The following is a 20,592-nucleotide window of genomic DNA, read 5'->3' on the forward strand; positions in this document are numbered from 1 at the left end:
TAAAATTCAGGTCTTCTAACTTTATCTTTTATAATCAGTCCTTGTTATTTGAATGAAGCGAATACTACAAGTATTGGGGAAATTCTATCTGTTCTCCTTTGCGTTCTTCCTGACTACACATTGTAATACACACTCCATACACATGCAAAGCACCTGAAATGTGCTATTTTCAAATATGATCATATTTACCCTGTAGAATATTACATAGGAAGGATAGAGGGTTGATCCATTCAGGTATTGCCAGTCTTGTAGGATCTTGGTGCAGTTTTCTGAGAAATTCTTATTCAATAAAGAACATAAAATTCTACATCAAAAGACTTAAGTGTTTCTAACAATTAATGAAGAGTATATGATCTTCTGATTTTTGTTGATAAGTACAGAAATCCCAAACAGAGAGGGACAGGGGCAGGTGCAGAGTGAACCTAAAGAATATATCACCATGAGCGTTTGTTAAAGGAGATGCCTAGAACCACCATCCACCATTCCAAGTCATGGTTCTGAGGTGGGTCCAAGGAATCTGTGCTTTTAACAGCCCCACTCCCTAAAGTCTTTATGAAGGTAACTCTGAAACCACACTGAAGCATGGACAGCAACAAGGTTGTTTATTCACCAGGTGTTCAAAACTAAAATTTGCCCCTGTTCCTCTTCCTTTCTATAACAGATTCCTGTTTAGTTTTGAAGACTGGGGGAATTATCTCTCCTCTGTCAATAATTTTCTGACAGCCCTATACTCCAGCTAGAATGAGATATTCTTTTTTTGTATCCCATCCCTACCCTACAGTGTGCTTCTCTCAAAGCACCTTCAACATCTTTTATGTAATTGTTTACGTTTCTACTGTAAGGGTCTTAAGGGAAGAAACTCTTATTTTTTTTTAAATCTGAATTGCTTAGAATTATTATACATGACAGGTAATAATAGTAACTAAACTACTTACATGATAGACATGGATGCATGCATTGATTTTAGGAACAAAGTTATTTCTTTACATTGTCTGCCGAGGGATAGTTTCCCATCCTTTGTATTGCTCATTTGAATAACAGTGTTTATAAATTGCCTATACTATATTCAGGACAATCACTCACTGGAGTTTAATTTTCTGTTATTAGCTCATTGTGTCAATATGTAGTCTTATCACATAACTGCATTGAATTAATTACACCTGTTGAAAATATAAATAGCAAACTTGTCCATTAATATATTGGAAGTCAATAATAGATTATCTTTTTTTCCCAAACTAATTCTTAAATCTTATGTAAATTTATGGTCTTATGAAAGATCACAGCTTTAACTATAAATTTTTAAAGATATTTTAAATGAAAAGCAAATAGAACCAGGGGGGTATATCATACTTGTTTTAAAAGTGTGAAGTGAAAAAATGCATTAGGGACTGACATTGATATGGTTCTACAATTAAGATGTTTTGTCTATTTCAAATCATAAGCAAACAGTGCAAATGTACAAATGGAAACAGTTTAGCTTTTTGTTACTGATTTTACTGATTCGTTAACCAAATGTGCTCATCCCCTTAGTATGAAATGTGTGACTGATAATTTTTGACTATGAACCAAAACTGATAACTTTGAACATGTGTATGTTTTGGCTTAGTAGGTGACAGCATTCTGAAAATTAGTTTATACGTAAAACAAATTATTTTTTGAAGTTCATGTGTCAAATTTTAGAGACTTAAAAACATTTTCTTCCCTAGACTAAGACAAGTATAACATTCTAAAGATAATCTGTACTCTATTTTCTCCATATATGTATTGATTTTATTTCTTTTGTTTGACTCAAACCTTCTGAACTCAGAATTCGGCAGTTGAAAGTATTCTTTGAAACTTTTCAAAGAAAGGCAGACTAATGGCCAAAGAACATAGGAAAAATTGCTCAACATCTCTAATCATCAGGGAAATGCAAATCAAAACCACAGTGAAATATCACTTAACTCCAGTGAGATTGGCTTTTATCAAAATGTCCCCCAAAGACAAATCTTGGCAAAGGTGTGGAGAGATAGGAACACTCATCCATTGCTGGTAGGACTGCAAATTAGTACAACCCCTATGTAAAATATAATAATATGAAGATGCCTCAAAGAAATAAAAGTAGAACTACCATTTGATTCAGCAATCCCACTACTGGCGATTTACCCAAAGGAAAAAAAAGTCATTCTATTATAATAAAGACATCTGCACTTGAATGTTTGTGGCAGCACAATTCACAATTACAAAGATGTAGAAACAACCCAAGTGCCCAACAATATATGAGAGGATTAATAAAATGTGGTATGTGTATACCATGGAGTACTACTCAGCCATAAAAAAATGGTGAACTACCTATCATCCTAGATGGAGCTAGAGCCCATTCTACGAAGTGAAGTATAATGAGAATGGAAAAACAAATGCCACATGTACACATCATTAAATTGATACTAATCGATCAACACTAATGTGCACATTTGGGAAGTAACATTCATGGGTGTTGGGCAGATGGGGCAGGGAGGAGAGGATGGGTAAATTCATACCTAAAGGATGTAGTGTGTGTTGTCTAGGGGATGAGCACACTTGTAGCTCTGACTCAGGTGGTACAAAGGCATTTTATGTAACCAAAGTGTTTGTATCCCCATAGTACTCTCAAATTTTAAAAAATTACAAATAAAATAGCAGATACTTTCTCATAGTTAAAAAAAAAAATCATCTAGTCTGGTTGACCAAGCTATTTAATGGCTTAATCAGATTTAGAATCCAGAACTCTTTAAGAGTCTTTTGGTTTTGTTTTTTGCTATTGATATGTATAATTGTATATTTGATTTTAGGTGACTGCACTTCAAGATGAAAAGAATTCACTGGTTTCTGAAAATGAGATGATGAATGAAAAACTTGACCAGCTGGATGGCTCTTTTGATGATCCAAATACAATGGTTGCAAAAAAGTATTTCCATGCACAATTACAACTAGAACAATTACAGGAAGAAAACTTCAGGTAGCACTTTTAGTAGAAAGTATTTTATAAAGTTCTGTTTCTTAAACTAGTAGCTAAAAAACCCATAATATCAACAGCTAATTATTAAGCATTGTTAAGCATATTTAGGACACTGATTAAGCTAATGAAAATACCAAATGGGTGTAAATGGTTCTTGCCTCCACAGGGTTTACAATCCAGTTAGGAGGTGGGATATGTACATAAAAACAGAACAATTCCAAATAACATGTAATAAGGGCTAAATCAAGGCCATAGGCAAGCCAGTAGGAGTTCAAGGTAGTGACTACTAAAGCCTGGAGAGAAAAGGGTGTTTCTCACATAGGAGAGGTAACTATAATAAATGGAAGAAATATATATCTTAAGCTAAAGAGATGCTTCTCACTTTTGTATTTCTTCTTTGAAAAAAAAGCCATACATTCTTACCTTTAATAACACTTATTGTCTCTCGTATGCTGAGCCCATACTGAGCCCTGCACTACAAGACCTTGAGAGCAGGCATTCTAATTATACTACATGTGTTTTTTTTGTTACTTAATTTCTATATGATTTCAAATTCACAAAAGAAAGTTGGCAGAATACTACAAGGAACTTCTTTATGCATTTTATACAGATTCAGCCATTATCTTGTGTTACTGTTTGCTTAATCAGTTTCTATATATTTATTTAGATATGCATATTTTTTCCTAAACCTTTTGAGTGTAATTAGCGACATGCCTCTCTACCCCTATATACTTCAGTGTGTATTTCCTAGGAACAAGGCCATTCTTTTATCAACTGCAGTATAGCGACCAAAATTAGGGAATTTGTCACCGATATGATATTATCTAATCCACAGACCATATTTAATTTCCATCAGTTGACTCAATGTCTTTATAGCTTTCTTTTCCCCCTGGTTAATTCAGGATCATGCATCGCATTTAGTAAGGAATTCTTATTCAATGGTCTGTAATATATTACTATTGTCATTCATTTTGTTGCTCAAATTATCCCAGATTTGGCCAGTAGGAAGCCTTTCAATTGACTCCTATATCCTTTCCACATACTGTTATCTTTTCTTGAGCCCTTTCTTACTTTGTGGCACAGTAAAATGTTCCAGACTCATCTCATCCTTTCCCTTTTCCAACTCTGTTACTTAGAAACAAAGATCTATGCTATGGATTTTTTGTCATTGATTCTACGCTATCTTGGTAGACAAAGCTAGGAAATACATTTGCACAGATTGATACTTGCTCATGTTCACACTTGCTCATTGACACACTTGTATGTATGTACTTTATTTCATATCTGTCAGTACTAACAATGGGTTCATACTGACACCTTTACTTTAGTCCAGCATCTCAGGGTTCATATCTGGTCTTCTCATATTTTAACTCCCTTCTCCAACACTAAGAAACTTGGTTTCCTATTTTCCTCAATATACTTACTCATTTGCTGAATCCCAAAATACACAGAAATTTAAGAATTGTTAACCTGTATCTCTGTAAAAAGTGAACTATTACTAGAGTTTAGGATGTTTACTGTTCATTTTTTTAAGATAACATTTACATATTGTAAAGTAAATTCTTTGTACAATTAGATGTTAACAATTGCATACATTTGTGTAACTTACACATTTATCAACAAACAGATCATTTCTGTCACTACAAAACGTTACCTTATGTGCCTTCCCAGTAAACTCTTACCTGCCAGAGATAATTACTCTTCTGACTTTTTTCACCATAGATTACTGACCTAGAACTTCATATAAACTGAATCATGCAGTATAAACTCTTTGGAGACTGGCTTCTTTTGCTCTTCGTGTTTGTGAGATTCATCTCTATTGTTAAATGAATAGTAGTCCCCTCTGATACACAGGGCATATGTTCCAAGACTCTAAGTGGATGCTTGAAACCATGGATAGTACCAAACCCTATATATATACACATATGTATATACATATACATATGTGTGTATATATATATACACACACACACTCTGTGTATGAATTTCCTTTTTCTTCTTCACAATTTCACAGAAGACTTATTCTTACCATAGATCTTACAATCTCAGCATGTGCTTTTTTAACTTTCCTTATGAAATCAAAAACTTTTACCCTTTATTTTTTACTCTTTAAATTTCAGCATATTATGGGGGTGCAAATGTTAAGGTTATGTATATTGCCCATGCCCCCCCTCCCACCTTGAGTCAGAGCTTCAAGCGTGACTATCCCCCAAACATTGCACATCTCACTCATTATGTATGCACATACCCATCCCTTCTTCCACCCTCCCACCTGCCTGACACTCGATAAATGTTATTCCTATATGTTCACTTAGGTGTTGATCCATTAATACCAATTTGCTGGTGAGTACAAGTGGTGCTTGTTTTTCCATTCTTGGGATACTTCACTTAGTAGAATGGGTTCCAGCTCTATCCAGGAAAATACAAGGAAGCACTATACTACGCTTCTGTTTGGCATATCAGAATTGCCAGCATCGCTACTCTTGTACCTTGGGGACATTATTAAGTAAAATAAGGATTATTTGAACTAAGCTTATGCCCCATTTAGAAAACAAATGATGGAAATTATAAATATTTATTTTATCTGTTCAAGGCTCGAAGCTGCAAAAGATGATTACCGTGTTCACTGTGAAGAGCTTGAAAAGCAACTAATTGAGTTTCAGCACAGGAATGATGAATTGACTAGTCTTGCTGAAGAAACAAGAGCTCTGAAAGATGAAATAGATGTTCTTAGGTATGGCATGTCTAGATAAAATTATATCACTTCTAAGTTATTAGTCAATGTGAGTATTTCATTTTTTTTTTTTTGAGACAGAGTCTCACTCTGTTGCCCAGGCCAGAGTGAGTGCCATGGCGTCAGCCTAGTTCACAGCAACCTCAAACTCCTGGGCTCAAGCAATCCTGCTGCCTCAGCCTCCCGAGTAGCTGGGACTACAGGCATGTGCCACCATGCCCGGCTAATTTTTTCTATATATATTAGTTGGCCAATTAATTTCTTTCTATTTTTTTTATAGTAGAGACGGGGTCTCGCTCTTGCTCAGGCTGGTTTCGAACTCCTGACCTCGAGCAATCCACCCACCTCGGCCTCCCAGAGTGTTAGGATTACAGGCGTGAGCCACCATGCCCGGCAGTATTTCATATTTTAATCAGAGATTTTTTTTTTTTTTTTTTTTTTTTTTAAGTTTTTCATGGTGGCCATTTGATGGCTTTTTTTTTTTTTTTTTTAATTTTTTTTTTATTTTGGCATATTATGGGGGTACAGATTTTAAGGTTTCAATAAATGCCCATTTCCCCCCCTCCCCCCAAAAGTCTGAGTCTCCATCATGACCATCCCCCAGATGGTGCACATCTCACTCATTATGTATGTATATACCCACCCCCCTCCCCCCTCCCCCCTCCCACCTGCCCAATACCCTATTACTGTAGTACCTATGTGTCCACTTAGGTGCTACTCAGTAGATTTTTTAGAGTTATTCCTATGTCAAGTATTAACCAGTTTTTATCCAGGTTCCTAGTCTTTACTTCTTTTCTGCTTGTTGATTGAAATTACATTTTTTTTTTTTTTTTTTTTTTTGAGAGAGAGAGAGTCTCACTCGTCACCCAGGCTGGAGTGCAGTGACCTCATCATAGCTCACTGCAACCTCAAATTCCTGGGCTCAAGCAATCCCCCTGCTTCAGCCTCCCAGGTAGCTCAGGCTATAGGTGTGCTTCAACACACTGAGCTAATTTTTCTATTTTTTGTAAAAACAGGGTCTTGCTCTTATTCAGGTTGGTCTTGAACTCCTGGTCTCAAGCAATCCTCTTACCTCAGCCTCCCAAAATGCTAGGTAACAGGCATGAGCCACCACCATGCCTGACCCTAAAATCACAGTTTAGGGATGATATTCAGTTCTTGTTAGGACAGTTTCACATTAGAATCCATAAACCCAAAATGAGAACTTTTTAAAAATTTTGTAAACTGAATTACTAATAGATGTATTTGGCTTGACCTCTTTGTACAACTTTTTATATTTTGTGAAATTTTTGTGTATAGAAGTGCATTCTCAATTCATATATTGGCATTTGATAAAATATAGGTAAATATAGACAAGAATCCTAACATTTATTTCAGAGAGGATTGTTTTTTGGCAATACTTATATTTAACTTCTGCCTATGAAATGTTAGTGAACAGACTATTCACATGATCTTTATGTTTTCTTTTAATTTTTTAAATTAGTTGTTTGCATTTTCAATGTCAATTTAAAACAAAATCTTTATAATCATTTATTTGGAACCGCTTGTAATAGTGAAATAATTTGATTGATTTATTTATGGTTTATTTATTTATTTTGGTCAAGTAGCTGCAACTCCAAAAGGAAGTTCTTTGCCAAATTTATAAATTGAGTCAACTTCCTAAGTACATTATATATCAAATACTTGGAACACAACTGTGCTAAATAGTATACAAAAAGCAAGATTGACCCATAAGCTATAATGTGGCTCAGAATTGTTTACATGTACAAAATCATTATTTTTTATACATTGTGCTAATATATCAAACAGTTTGATAATTTAGTGTGTCAAATGTGAAGCATTTTTAGTTGGAGGGCTTTATAACAAAACAGTTGAACTTTAGATGGTTTCAGACCTGAGTCTGTATTCAAAGTTCTCACAAACTTTATAATTTCTTTTTCTTGCTCTCTCTCTCCTTCCTTTTTTTCTTTTTTTGTTATAGCTTGGAAGATTCATTTTACAGCCAGAATAAAATTATGTACCTATATTCATTTTTATACAGTATATTTATATTTATTTTATATTTATATCCGTAGGGCTACCTCTGACAAAGCAAATAAACTGGAGTCAACAGTTGAGGTATATCGTCAGAAGCTGCAAGATTTGAATGACCTTCGCAAGCAGGTGAAAACTTTACAGGAAACCAACATGATGTATATGCACAATACAGTCAGCTTAGAAGAAGAATTAAAGAAGGCAAATGCAGCACGTACACAATTAGAAACATACAAAAGGCAGGTAAGAAATTATCTTAATTTTTAATTGATAAAATTGAAAGAGTTCACCTTTGTTATTCCATTTGATCCTTTATGAATTGTACAGAAATTAAGAAGCATTGCCTATAATAAGCTGTGAACTGCTTCTGATGAATTTCCTCTATCTGTAACTTTAGTTCAAGGGTTGATAATTGAGTTTGAGTTATCTGAGTCTATTACCTTCTGAACTTTTTTTGCTTTTATTTTGAGATTTAATAGAATGGAGCTGTAACCTAATATATTCTGTTTTGCTATTTATCAAACAACATTAGAATAGGAACCTAATTTTTAAATTTTTTTGTTCATTGAGTATTTTAAATTTTATATTCTTACCAATGTGCTATTTTCCACAAGTATTTGGAATTAGATTGCAATTTTAATATAAATATTTTATTTCCAATCAGCTTTCTCATTTACACAACTCTGAAAGACTGTCAATATTATATATTGTTGTTGTTTACTTTTGTTTTTGACATAGGTTCAGGATCTTCACAGTAAGCTTTCCTCTGAATCCAAAAGGGCAGACACTCTAGCATTTGAAATGAAGCGACTTGAAGAAAAACATGAAGCTTTACTTAAGGAAAAAGAGGTAAACATAAATACAGTTGATAAGAAATATGTCATTCTTCTTTTAGCTTTGGCATTACCCTTGATGTTCTTAGAATGGTAGTGATATCAACCAATTCTATCTTCCTCCAAATTGAAATTTTTGGTATAAAAGAAAGTTTTGTGAAAATGACTATCATTTCTTCATTCAATTTTGTTAGTTTTCTTTACAGGGAAGATGAAATCACAGAACCAGGGTCATAAGTCTTGGTGCATGTTGTTTAACTCTAGACTGTCAATTTCCTGAGAGCAAGGACCATAGATGATTTTTTACAGCTTTATTAAGATATAATTTACATACCATAAATTTCATCTATTTGAAATGTATAAGTCAGTGGTTTTTCGTATATTCACAGAGTTCTGCTACCATCACTATAATCAAATTTTAGAACACTGCCATCATTCTATAAAGAAACCCTGTGCCCATTAGCAGTTACTCTGCACTCTGGTCCTCTTTCCCCAAGTCTTAACAACTGTTAATCTACTTGTTGTCTATAGATTTTTCTAGTCTGTCTAGAATATGTAATCATATACTTTGTGGGTTTTTGTGACTGATTCTTTCAGGTTTCATCCATGTTGTAGCATATTTCAGTGCTTTATTCTTTTTATTGCTTAATAATGCTCCATTGTATGGATATACATTTGTTCATTCACCAGTTTATGGACATTTGGGCTGTTTCTGCTTTTGGCTGTTATGAGTAATACTGCTAGTAACATTTATGCACAAGTTTTGATGTGGATATGTTTTCATTTCTATTGAGTATAAAAACCTAGGAATGATATTGCTGGGTCAAATGGTAATTGTGTTTAACCTTTCCTTCACATCCTTGCCAACACCTGTTGTTACCTATCTTTCTGATTTTAGCTATCCTGGTGGATGTGAAGTGGTATATCACTGTGGTTTTGATTTGTATCTCCCTAATGGCTAATGATGATGAGTACCTTTTATGTATGTGACCATATGTATATCTTACTTGGAGAAATGTTTCTTCAAATCCTTTGCCCATGTTTTACTAAGTTTATTTGCTTTTTTATTATTGAGTTGTTATTGTTATTGAGTTATTGAACCAACTTCCTGTATTCTAGATACAAGTCCCTTATTAAATATATTATTTATAAATATATATTTTCTCCTGTGTGTTGGCTTATCACACTCTTGATGAGTGTGATTGCTTGCATCACAGATTTTTCATTTTGATGAGGTCAGAGTTATCTGTTTTTTCTTTTGTTGCTTGTGCTTTTTTGTATGTTTCTAAGAAACCATTATGTATCCTAAGGTACAGTAATCTACTATGTTTTCCTTTAAGAGTTTTATAGTTCTACCTCTTATATTTAGCCTCTGATCCATTTTGTTTATGGTATGAGGTAGGGATCTAACTTTATTCTTTTTTTTTTTTTTTGAGACAGAGTCTCGCTTTGTTGCCCAGGCTAGAGTGAGTGCCGTGGCGTCAGCCTAGCTCACAGCAACCTCAAACTCCTGGGCTCGAGTGATCCTTCTGCCTCAGCCTCCCAAGTAGCTGGGACTACAGGCATGCGCCACCATGCCCGGCTAATTTTTTATATATATATCAGTTGGCCAATTAATTTCTTTCTATTTATAGTAGAGACGGGGTCTCGCTCAGGCTGGTTTTGAACTCCTGACCTTGAGCAATCCGCCCGCCTCGGCCTCCCAAGAGCTAGGATTACAGGCGTGAGCCACAGCGCCCGGCCTAACTTTATTCTTTTATGAGTTAATATCCAGTTGTTCTAGTACCATTTGTTGATAAAACTATTCTTTCCCCATTGAATTGTCTTGATATCCTTGTTAAAAATTGATTATGATACATGTATCATATTATTATACATTTGTGAAAATCCATAGAATATATAACAAAAAGAATGAACAATAATGTAAACTATGGATTTCAGTTAATAGTGTATCAACATTGGCTCATCAATTCTAATAAATTACCATGCTAACACAAGATGTTAATAATAGGGAAAACTAGAAGTTGGAGGAGCATTTTTTTCTGAAAACCTAAAACAGCTCAAAAAGTAAAGTCTATTAATAAAAAAAATTTAAAAATCATTTAATCATAAATGTAAGGGTTTATTTCTGATCTTTAAATTCCCTATTATTGATCTTTAAGTCTAGTCTTATGTTAGTACCACCCTAGCTTATTGATTATAGGTTATTGTAGCTTTGTGGTTAAGTTTTGAAATTGGAAAGTATGAGTTCTACAACTTCCTTTTTTCAAGATTGTTTGTGTTATTCTGGGTCGAATCTAAAATGAATCTTAGAATCAGCAGGCAGATTCCTATAAAACAGGCAGTTGAAATTTTGATAAGTATTGCTTGAATGTGTAGATCAATTTAGAAATATTGCCATCTTAACAGTATTAATTTTTTGACCCATGAATGTGGGATATAATTCTGTTTATTTAGGTCTTCTGTGTCTTTCAACAATATTTTATAGTTTTCAGTGTACAAGACTTGCACCTTTAAATAATTTATTCCTATTTCATTCTTTTTGTTATTTAAGTGAATTATTTTTCTCAATTTCATTTTTGGATTTTTTTATTGCTAATATATATAAATGTTATATAATTGATTTTTGCACATTGATCTTGAATCTTCCCCCCTGCTTTGTGCTATTATTGTCATATCTTTATACATTATATACTTATCAACACAGTTTTATAATTAATGCTTTATGTTATTGTCTTTTAAATCAAATTGAAGAGTAAAAAAATTAAAAAAATATACTAATGTGTCTTACATATTTATGGATATAATTACCTCTGCTGGTACTGTTTCTTTGTTTGGATTCAAATGATACTCTAACATCCTTTTATTTCAGCCTGAAGGACTCGTGTGTGTGTGTGTGTGTGTGTGTGTGTGTATTTTTTTTTTTTTTTTTTGGTAGAGTAGGTCTGCTAATGATAAATTCTGTTTTATTTTATTTGTTCAACCTCTTCATGTTAAAGGATATTTTGCTGGATATAAAATTCTTGTTTGACAGTCTTTTTCTTGTAATACTTTGTCTTCCCACTGTATTGTGGCCTCCATTGTTTGATGAGATGTCAGCCATTGATCTTATTAAGGGTGCCTTTATGTGATGATACATTATTCTCTTGCTGCTTTCAAGAGTCTTTGTCTTTAAACAGTTTGATTCTGATGTGTCTAGGTGTGGAAAGTATTTAGAGTTCATTGAAATTCTTGGACCTGTAGATTGTTTTCATAAAATTTCAGAAGTTTTTAGCCATTTTTGTTCAAATACTCTTTTTTCCTTTTTCTCTTTTCTCAATCTGGGTTTCCCATTATATATATGTTGGTGCACTTGATGGTGCCTCACAAATCTCTGAATCTCTCTTCATTTTTAATTGTTGTCTTTTAGTCTTCTGACTGGATAATTTTAATTGCTTTATTTTCACGTTTCTTGGTGTTTTTTTTTTTTCTTCAGCTTAAATCTGAGTCCATCTGGTAAATTTTTCATTTTATTTATTATACTTTTCAATTCAGAATTTCTAGTTGGTTCTTTTTTATAAATTCTCTTATACTCTATTTTTTGAGAAATTGTCATAATTTCTTTTGATTCTTTATGGTTTGAATTAGTTCCTAAAACTTGAACATACTTATAATAACTTACTTTGTATAGTATATCCATTCACTAGGTCACCTTATTTGCTGTTTCTGTGGACTTTTTTTCCCCTAGGCTATCCTGTTTTTGTGTTTTATATTTTTGTTGAATATCTGACATTTAAAATAATAAAACATTTCAAATCTGGAAATCAGATTTCTCCTGACTTCAGGATTTGTTGTTGCTGTTTTTCATTTTTTAAAGTGACTTTTTTGGACTAATTCTGTAAAGCCTGCATTCTCTGTATTGCATAGCCACTGAAGTCTCTGCTCAATCACTTTTATGGTTAGTTCATGATTACTCAGAGATTATCATGAATATATTGAACCAGTAACTCTCACAGCCTTTGCCAGAGGACTCAGTGTGTGTGTTAGAAAACATCTTTATTGTTCAGACAGTTTAAAACTCTGCCTTTGCCTTTATTTCCTGTTTATACAGGGCATGACATTTATCTCGAGCTCAGACATTGGGGTTCTCTCATGTCTTTTCTGGGCATGTACACAACCCTGCACATAGCTGGCCTCTTAGATCTCCAGGAACATGTCAGAGCTTTTCAAAGCCTCCTACGGGCATCCTGTTCCTCAGATCTTTCTTGTAAAATTTTTGGCCAGGCTATTTTTGCCACAACTGGTATCACAGCCTTCAGCAGCTGTGGTGCGAAACAATTGCTGACGATTGTTTTTGACAAATGTCCTGGGAATACTGTAGTGCTTTTCCTATAGAGTAAGCACTGAATCAGGTCAAGTCATGAAAAGTCCGGTATATAAAGATTTCTTCAAGGAGCTGCAAGACAGGTTAAATAGTGACAATTCTCTGAAGATGAGCTTTTTAAGAGAAGCTCCATATTAATCCTGCCCCTTTTGTTGGTGCTAAAGTTGCTATTTTTCACAGCTATGGTGATTGAGAGGCTGCTGGTTTTCTAGGCTACTCCATAGCTGGGGAGAGGGGAATAAGAACAAAAAGCTTTCTATTCTAACCAAGGTTTAGCAGTATTACTTTAATAAATGCTCCTCAGATTATTGCAGGCCTTTGGTTTATCTTCAGAGTTCTGAAAAAACTGATATTGATGTATTTGCTAGTGTCAGCATTGCATTCATGGAGGAGTAGATTTACACAAGTCTTTGTGCTTGCCCTTAATTATAACTTAAAGGGTTCCGAGATCCCTGGGGCTTCTGTGAACTCCAACCTAAGGACCCCTTAAATCAGTTGCCAATTTACTGTTAGATTGATTTGGACCACATAACGGACTAATTAGGGTTTTATTTATTGACTTGGAACACAACATTTAAAATATGATTTACATTCAGAAATACTTTTCAACTTTTGGAAAAATGAGTTAAATGTGAATCTTTGTCCAAAACATAGAAGTTTGTCATTGTAAGTTGTATAATTAACTAGTCAATGATATAAAGTACTATTAATAGTATGCTGTCCTTAGTAAATGATGTTTTTCCACAAATTCATACTGCCAGAATGCTACTTATCCTTCTTCCTGTTGAATTTCACAATTGTAAAAAGAAGTAACTATTCTCCACCATTTCTTACACACCAAATTATATTCTGGATCCTTGACAGACTGCTTCATTTATTACTCAAAACACAAATACATGGATTTATGTATCAATATTCCCATTTTGAAGATATGGATACTAAATCCAAAAGGTTAAGTAACTTGCACAACATAATATAGCTAGGAAGTGGTGAAATTGGAATTCAAACCATAGTCCTTATGCCTCTGAAGTCCAAGCTCTGTTATTACCTTACAGTTGCATGTTTGTACTCTGTGGTATAATTGCATTTATTGTGTTCAAAGATAAACTATCTGATGGGGCAATTACAAGCCCTATGTTGTATAAAGACTGTTATTTATGTAACTTATGCAAGAGAAAATGGGCCTCTTAGAATTAAAACATTGTGATTTTTCATTAACTAAACAACAATTATCAAACTAACTTGTCAAGATAAATTATTGTAAGTGTAAAGTACATTGCTTATGGGCAGAAGTAAATACTTTCCTGATATTAATAATTCTTTTTTAGAGACTAATAGAGCAGCGTGATACTCTGAAAGAAACCAATGAAGAGCTTCGATGTTCCCAAGTACAGCAGGATCAGCTAAACCAAACAGGTGAATTTTATTAGATTTAGAAACGAAACTTTTTTTAAATAGTGAAAATATTGAAATGCTTATGTATCTTTTGTTTTTGTTTAGATGCATCTCCTACAAAGAGTTATGAGAATCTTGCTGCTGAGATTATGCCAGTGGAATATAGGTAAATTTGTTTCTGTCCATTGATAATTTATGCTTAACTTTAGAAATGATTTCTTTTTTTCTTTTTGGCAAATTTCTTGCCTTTTAAAAACTTTTTGTTTTATATGCCATAGAGTTGAAAATTACTTTATCTCATTTGTTTAAACTTTCTAAATCATATTATTATTGCCACTGTAGCAATTTTAAAATTTATCAGAAATTTAATTTCACAAACTCATTGAATAACATATTTTATATCTTATAGGTTTGTATAACATGAGCTTTTTTGCTAGATTGTGAGGTCATGTGCTATGTTATAAAAAAAAGTGTCTGAAGTTTATGCAACACAAAGTCACTTCAACTGGGGAGTTTTAATTATATCATTTAAAATTATAAAATTATTAGAAAAAAATCAATATAACCTCTGATTGGGGAAGTGATTAATGTATAAAGTGAGAAGTTACCTTTCTTAGTAGGGAGTCAATCATTACACTAAAATTAACAATTTTAAAAATAGCCATATGAGCATATTTTTTTAGAGTTATGGATATGCCTTTTGGAAGAACAAAAGTTGGGATTGACATGAGTTGCTCTTAAGGAATGGGATTTGGGAGGGGAGCAAGTAGGAGACTATTATTTTTCTATTTAATACTGTTATTTTCATTTTAAAAACACATGTATATATAAATCTTTAATAAAAATTTTTCCAAAATGATCTAGAAACTCTTATGACCATCATAAAGTATATTTTTAAATTTTAGACAAACTATAGTTTCTTGAATCTGTTGCTTTTCATTTATGTATTTTTCTAAGAATACACTGTTTCCTTTAGTAAATTACCAAAGTAAAATAATTCATATTTTCTCTTAGAGATTTGCATAATAATCATTTAATGATGCATAGCATAATCCTATACTAGAACCTTTAAACATTTACTGCTTATTTTTGAGGTGCAGTCTTGCAGTGCATATAATTTTTTTAAAAATCTTTCAGAAATTTTGGTTGCATTTTAAGGGTCTCATGCTTTACTTACTCAGCAAGGCATAGTTACATTTTAAAATGATAGCTATGGAGTAGACAGGAAATTCTTTTTTTTTCTAATCAAGAATATAATGACTCTTATTTAAAAAAATTAATAACAAATTTTGCTTTTTAACATCAGGGAGGTGTTTATTCGGCTGCAACATGAAAATAAGATGCTTCGCTTACAGCAGGAAGGTACTGAGAATGAACGTATCGAAGAACTTCAAGAGCAGCTAGAACAGAAACACCGCAAGATGAATGAATTAGAGACTGAGCAAAGGTGACATGCTCCTTTATAATTGAAAATCTTGATGATTTAATTACATAGCCATAAAATTTTTATTCACAGAAAGGGAAAATATTGTAGTTAAAGTAATTAGAATTACCTAGAAGAAGTTTGAATGTTTTTCATTAGTCTCTCACCACTGTAAGTTTTACTCTATGAAAGAAATCAAGTGATTCATTTCAATTATATTATTATAAAATACATGGATGTTCCATTAATTGTAGCAGACTTGGTTAACCAGGTTACTTATTCTTGAATTGTATTTAGATGTCTTCATAGCTAACAGAAAGTTTAAGAAATGAATAAATGACAGGTTGGCTTTCTACTGTAGTCTGGTACATAGGTAGGACATAGATTGTGGAGTCAAATTTGAATCCCACTTCTAATTCAGCTTATTGTAATTTTTCAACAAAATTACAAGCAGTGTTTCTGGGCACATTACTTAAACTCACACTCAGTGTCTTCAGCCATAAATTCAAAGAAAGACCTGGAAAGATTACAGATAATGTGCTTAAAGCAAATGGTGTGCTTATTTGGTACTGATCATATGCTCAAAAGTTTTTATAATAAAAATATATAACATTATGTAGTGCTTGCTAGGTACCAGGTAGTTTCCTAAGTACTTTTTTGGAATTAACTCAGTAAGTCTTCACAATAACTCTATGAAGTAGTGACTATGATTATCTCTTTCTATGGATAAGGAAGCTGAGATACAGAGAGGTTAACTAATTTACCCACCATTATACAGTTAGTATGTTCTAGATTTGAATGTCCTACATTTGAACTCTGTCAATTGATTGCTGAGTATCTACTCTTGGCTTCTATGTTAACCTGCCTCTTATAAATGGTGCACTAATAAAGGTATTTAGATTTATTTATCCAGCCTTTATTTGATCTTAGAGACCATCAGAAATTTTAGACATACTTGAACTTTGTCTCAAATTTGTATATTGTTATACTAACTGTCATTCATTTTAATTTTAGCTTTCCTAAAAGACCATTAAATATCACTATCCTATATAGTTCAGTACTAGTTGTTAGCACTGGAGATACTAAGTTTCAGCTTTTAGAGGATTAATATAGGATAATAGACATGTGAATAGATAATTACTATATTATATGATAACTGTAACAATGTGCTATTATAATGGGCAGGTGGATGTGTGTCATATATGTGAGTGGTTATTTATTTATTTATTTATTTATTTATTTATTTATTTATTTATTTATTTATTTATTGAGAGATACTCTTACTGGTAACTTCCAGTGGAGGTAGCTCTTAAGCAGAGTTTTAAAGAATAGGATTTTGCCGAATTAAAATCTGAACTAGTTGGTAGTGCCAATCCCTTTAATTTAAATAAAAAGCCCTAAAAAAGATTGAAAAATGATGACCTTCCTCTTCTCCCAGTACACTGTGAAATCTGAAACAGAAAGAGGAAACCTAGTTTCCATTCATTAAAAATACAAATGTAGGAAAATTGAGTTCGTTTTCTAATTTTGCTATCACTGAGGATAGTGCAGAAATGTTTTTGCCACTGGCATTATAAGTACCTTAAAGTTTGAAATGTGTCTAGACATACACGCTTTCAGGAAGAAAGTCGTCTTTTTTAAAGTATTTCCTAGAAGTAACTTAATACATATTTTACCTAGTCACAGATAATTCTGCATTTTGATATTGATACCAAATGTATTTTTTTTAGTTAAATTGCATGAATGTACCTTTATAGATCCTTAACTATTTTGACTTTCAATATAAATACATATGATTCATCTTCCAATAGGCTGAGCAAAGAGCGTATACGAGAATTGCAGCAACAGATTGAAGACCTCCAGAAATCTTTACAAGAACAAGGCTCCAAGTCTGAAGGCGAAAGTGTAAGTAACTTAGAAATTATAACAATTCTGCTGTGTATGGATTCTTTTTAATAGGTCCTGATGCCCAAATTAATCTTGTATTTGAAAGTGTCACCCTTATCATTAAGGGTACTCTTAAATACCGTATATATCTGCATAACAGATGCAGCGATTTTGCCAACTTGGAGTCTATCAATTGATCATATATATCGTAAGGTGATTTCTATCTGTACTATTTCAATAGTATACCTCAGTTCATGATCATTCTTGATTGTGAGCATGCTACAATTAAGGCCTGCACAGTTCTGCTGGAATTCTAACAGGGCCGACCTAAGAAAAGTCCAAATGAGAGTACTCAGCAGTCAGAATGGAGGAAACCTTCTAATAGGAAAACAGAGAATGAGAAAATGATTTCTACCAAAAGAGCATTCAACAAATGGATCTTTCCAATCTCTGAAAGACAGAAACTTAAATGCAGTCTTGCAGGCATCACTCTTTATTTCTTCCTCCTTCCGTACTGACTCATGACTTTGCCATTTTCTAATGGTTTTTGGTGGCAGATGTGAGAATAGTGATAAGAGGATTTAAAAGAGATCACACTGAGCTGAGCCTAAATCTGAATACATCTAAAAATTTTTCTACAGTTTGGTCTCTCTATATGAAGAGAAAAAGTAATGATTGAGAGAGGGATGTATTTGATGAAAAATAGTAAGAAAAGAGGGCTGTGTGTGAGAGATAGCATGATTGATATTAGATAGAATGTTAGATGATTATATCTTTGTTGATGGGGGCGGAAACTGCAGAGTAAGTAAAGAGATGAAAAGGAAGATTGAAAGGGTTGCATTTCCTTTCTGTCTTTTCTATGCTTTATGTGATTTTCTTTTTTTTTCCCTGGGGGCTTGGAAAATAGAAATCGTCTCATGCATGGTGGCATCTCATATGTGCATATATACGGTATTGTAACCTCTCTAATACAAATATTATTTTAAGCCATGTTAGGGAATACTTTTAAATTGGGATCTGTAAAGGGGAATATATTTTGGATTGCAGTATTTTAAAGATTTTACATTTCTTTATCTTTTATTTTTAAACTATTGGTGCTCAGATTATATTTCAGATTGTATATTTTAAGTTCTTCTGCTACTCAGTAGATGCAGAACTATTGCAATTTATAGTTCTATTTTTTAAGAGGAAATTTTGTGTTTTGAATTTTGCTTTTTAACAAAATCCAGTTACTTCATTTGGTGGTGTTATTAAATTGCTTACATTTATAATGATACATTTTTATAATAAAGATAACTAGCTTAGTTCTTTATGTTCTTCATCAAAGATCAAAATCTTTACATTTGTATTTTGAATAAATGATTATTTAGATATTTAAGTGTTTGATACTCCTCAATATATCACATTCAGCTTGGATTTGCTATTTTTCAAGTTCAAACTTAATTTTTATTGAGAAATATGAAGCATTTTTCTTTCTGTTATTGTACTCTTATTTCCTATTCACCTTCCTTTCCCTTTTAAGGTTTAAAAACCCCTAAAATTGTATGCTTTTAAAAGTATATTATTAGAAATAAAAATTTTTAAAACATTTATAATTTTACATAGTATATCTTCAAAAGGAGGTAAAAAGATTTAGATGTCTGGAAAATTTACCTTTGTCAAGATAGTCATCTTACAGAAACTTTTTTTAATTTTATAGTCCAGCAAACTAAAGCAGAAGTTGGAAGCTCATATGTAAGTAAAACTGATATTTCATTTCAAATATGAGAGGGGAAGGGTTGTGAAGCTTCTAAAGTTAATATCCTTTTCTGATTTTGTTCATGAAAGGAAATACCCTAATGCTAATTGAATGCTTACCACTGCTACCAAAAAGAGAAAAGAAAAACATGCTAGAAGGTTCAGCTTGTCTGCAAACCATCCCAAACTCCTACATTTTTTAGTTGCTAATATCATTTGAAGAGTTTAACAAAGCACACAACTACTATCACAACTAGATTATGTGGGATGTTGCACCTATAAAATATTTTCTTCTACTTTCATAGGAAGTGAGGGTGGCAAGGGAAATAATTTAACATTTTTGGCACCCACGTTGTGCCAGGCAGTTTACATCCTTATGACAGCCCCTATTTTTAGGCAAGTAGTATTCCCATTTCACAGGTGAGGGACCTAAGAGTCAGAAAGCAACTTGTCTGAAGTCCACAAATGTTATGTGGCAGAGACCACTTTCATTCTTAGGTCTGTTTGACTCCAAGCTCCATGCTCTTTCCACCACTTAGGGAAAAACTAACAGAGGTCCATGAAGAATTACAGAAGAAACAAGAGCTCATTGAAGATCTTCAGCCAGATATAAATCAAAATGGTAGGTATTTATAACAGACTGCAAAACATGTAAGGATTTGCTCTTTTTAGTTGAAAGACACAAGAACTATGTATACGTTTTTGCGTAGTACGTATATACATACATTGCAAATAAGAACCATGGTAATTTTAGTTTTGAAGTCATTAATAAGTAATACAATATTAAAACAAAAAAAAGTAAATCTAATAAAGTGAACTGATTGATATATAGGAGTATCAAACATTGTAAAATATAAAATTTACACTGTGGAAATGTGAATGAAAATAATTTCAGGACAGATTAAAATGAACTTCAAAACATATAGAAATAATGCTTTATTTTCTCTTATTATGGTTGTGCTTATATTGTAAGGCATATTTATTGAAATAATGGAAAGTAGAATAAAAGCTAGTTAAAGCAGACTGTAGGTTTTTTAAGGGATAATTGGTTATGGTTCATAACTTTTAGATAAGATTTAACTACAAAGAAGAAATAAAAGGCTTCTCTTTTAAGTTCAATTAGTCTTTAGAAAATAAATGTGATAAATCTAATTCTTTATGTGAGGATGGAGTATTTTAAATAGATAGTAACAGGTCATGTTTCATTTT

General features: G+C 32.7%; 1 protein-coding gene across 6 annotated transcripts in view; it reads left to right on the forward strand.

Annotated features, from left to right (window-relative positions):
* HOOK1 (hook microtubule tethering protein 1) overlaps nucleotides 1–20,592 on the forward strand; it is a 60,298-nt gene that overhangs the window by 22,563 nt on the left and 17,143 nt on the right. For 3 of the 6 annotated variants that reach the window (XM_012785144.3, XM_012785143.3, XM_075998784.1), the window contains 10 exons: nucleotides 2,811–2,977; nucleotides 5,571–5,711; nucleotides 7,787–7,988; nucleotides 8,484–8,594; nucleotides 14,270–14,357; nucleotides 14,442–14,502; nucleotides 15,643–15,783; nucleotides 17,571–17,664; nucleotides 19,346–19,380; nucleotides 19,923–20,005. In XM_012785144.3, coding sequence (XP_012640598.1) covers nucleotides 2,811–2,977; nucleotides 5,571–5,711; nucleotides 7,787–7,988; nucleotides 8,484–8,594; nucleotides 14,270–14,357; nucleotides 14,442–14,502; nucleotides 15,643–15,783; nucleotides 17,571–17,664; nucleotides 19,346–19,380; nucleotides 19,923–20,005 — 1,123 coding nt within the window. Of the gene's footprint in view, nucleotides 1–2,810; nucleotides 2,978–5,570; nucleotides 5,712–7,786; nucleotides 7,989–8,483; nucleotides 8,595–14,269; nucleotides 14,358–14,441; nucleotides 14,503–15,642; nucleotides 15,784–17,570; nucleotides 17,665–18,553; nucleotides 18,598–19,345; nucleotides 19,381–19,922; nucleotides 20,006–20,592 lie in introns of those variants that run through there. The other 3 variants (XM_075998807.1, XM_075998803.1, XM_012785145.2) reach the window with 2 other exon arrangements.

The sequence above is a fragment of the Microcebus murinus genome, chromosome 2, assembly GCF_040939455.1.
Source record: "Microcebus murinus isolate Inina chromosome 2, M.murinus_Inina_mat1.0, whole genome shotgun sequence".
In the NCBI taxonomy this organism is placed as follows: Eukaryota; Metazoa; Chordata; class Mammalia; order Primates; family Cheirogaleidae; genus Microcebus; species Microcebus murinus.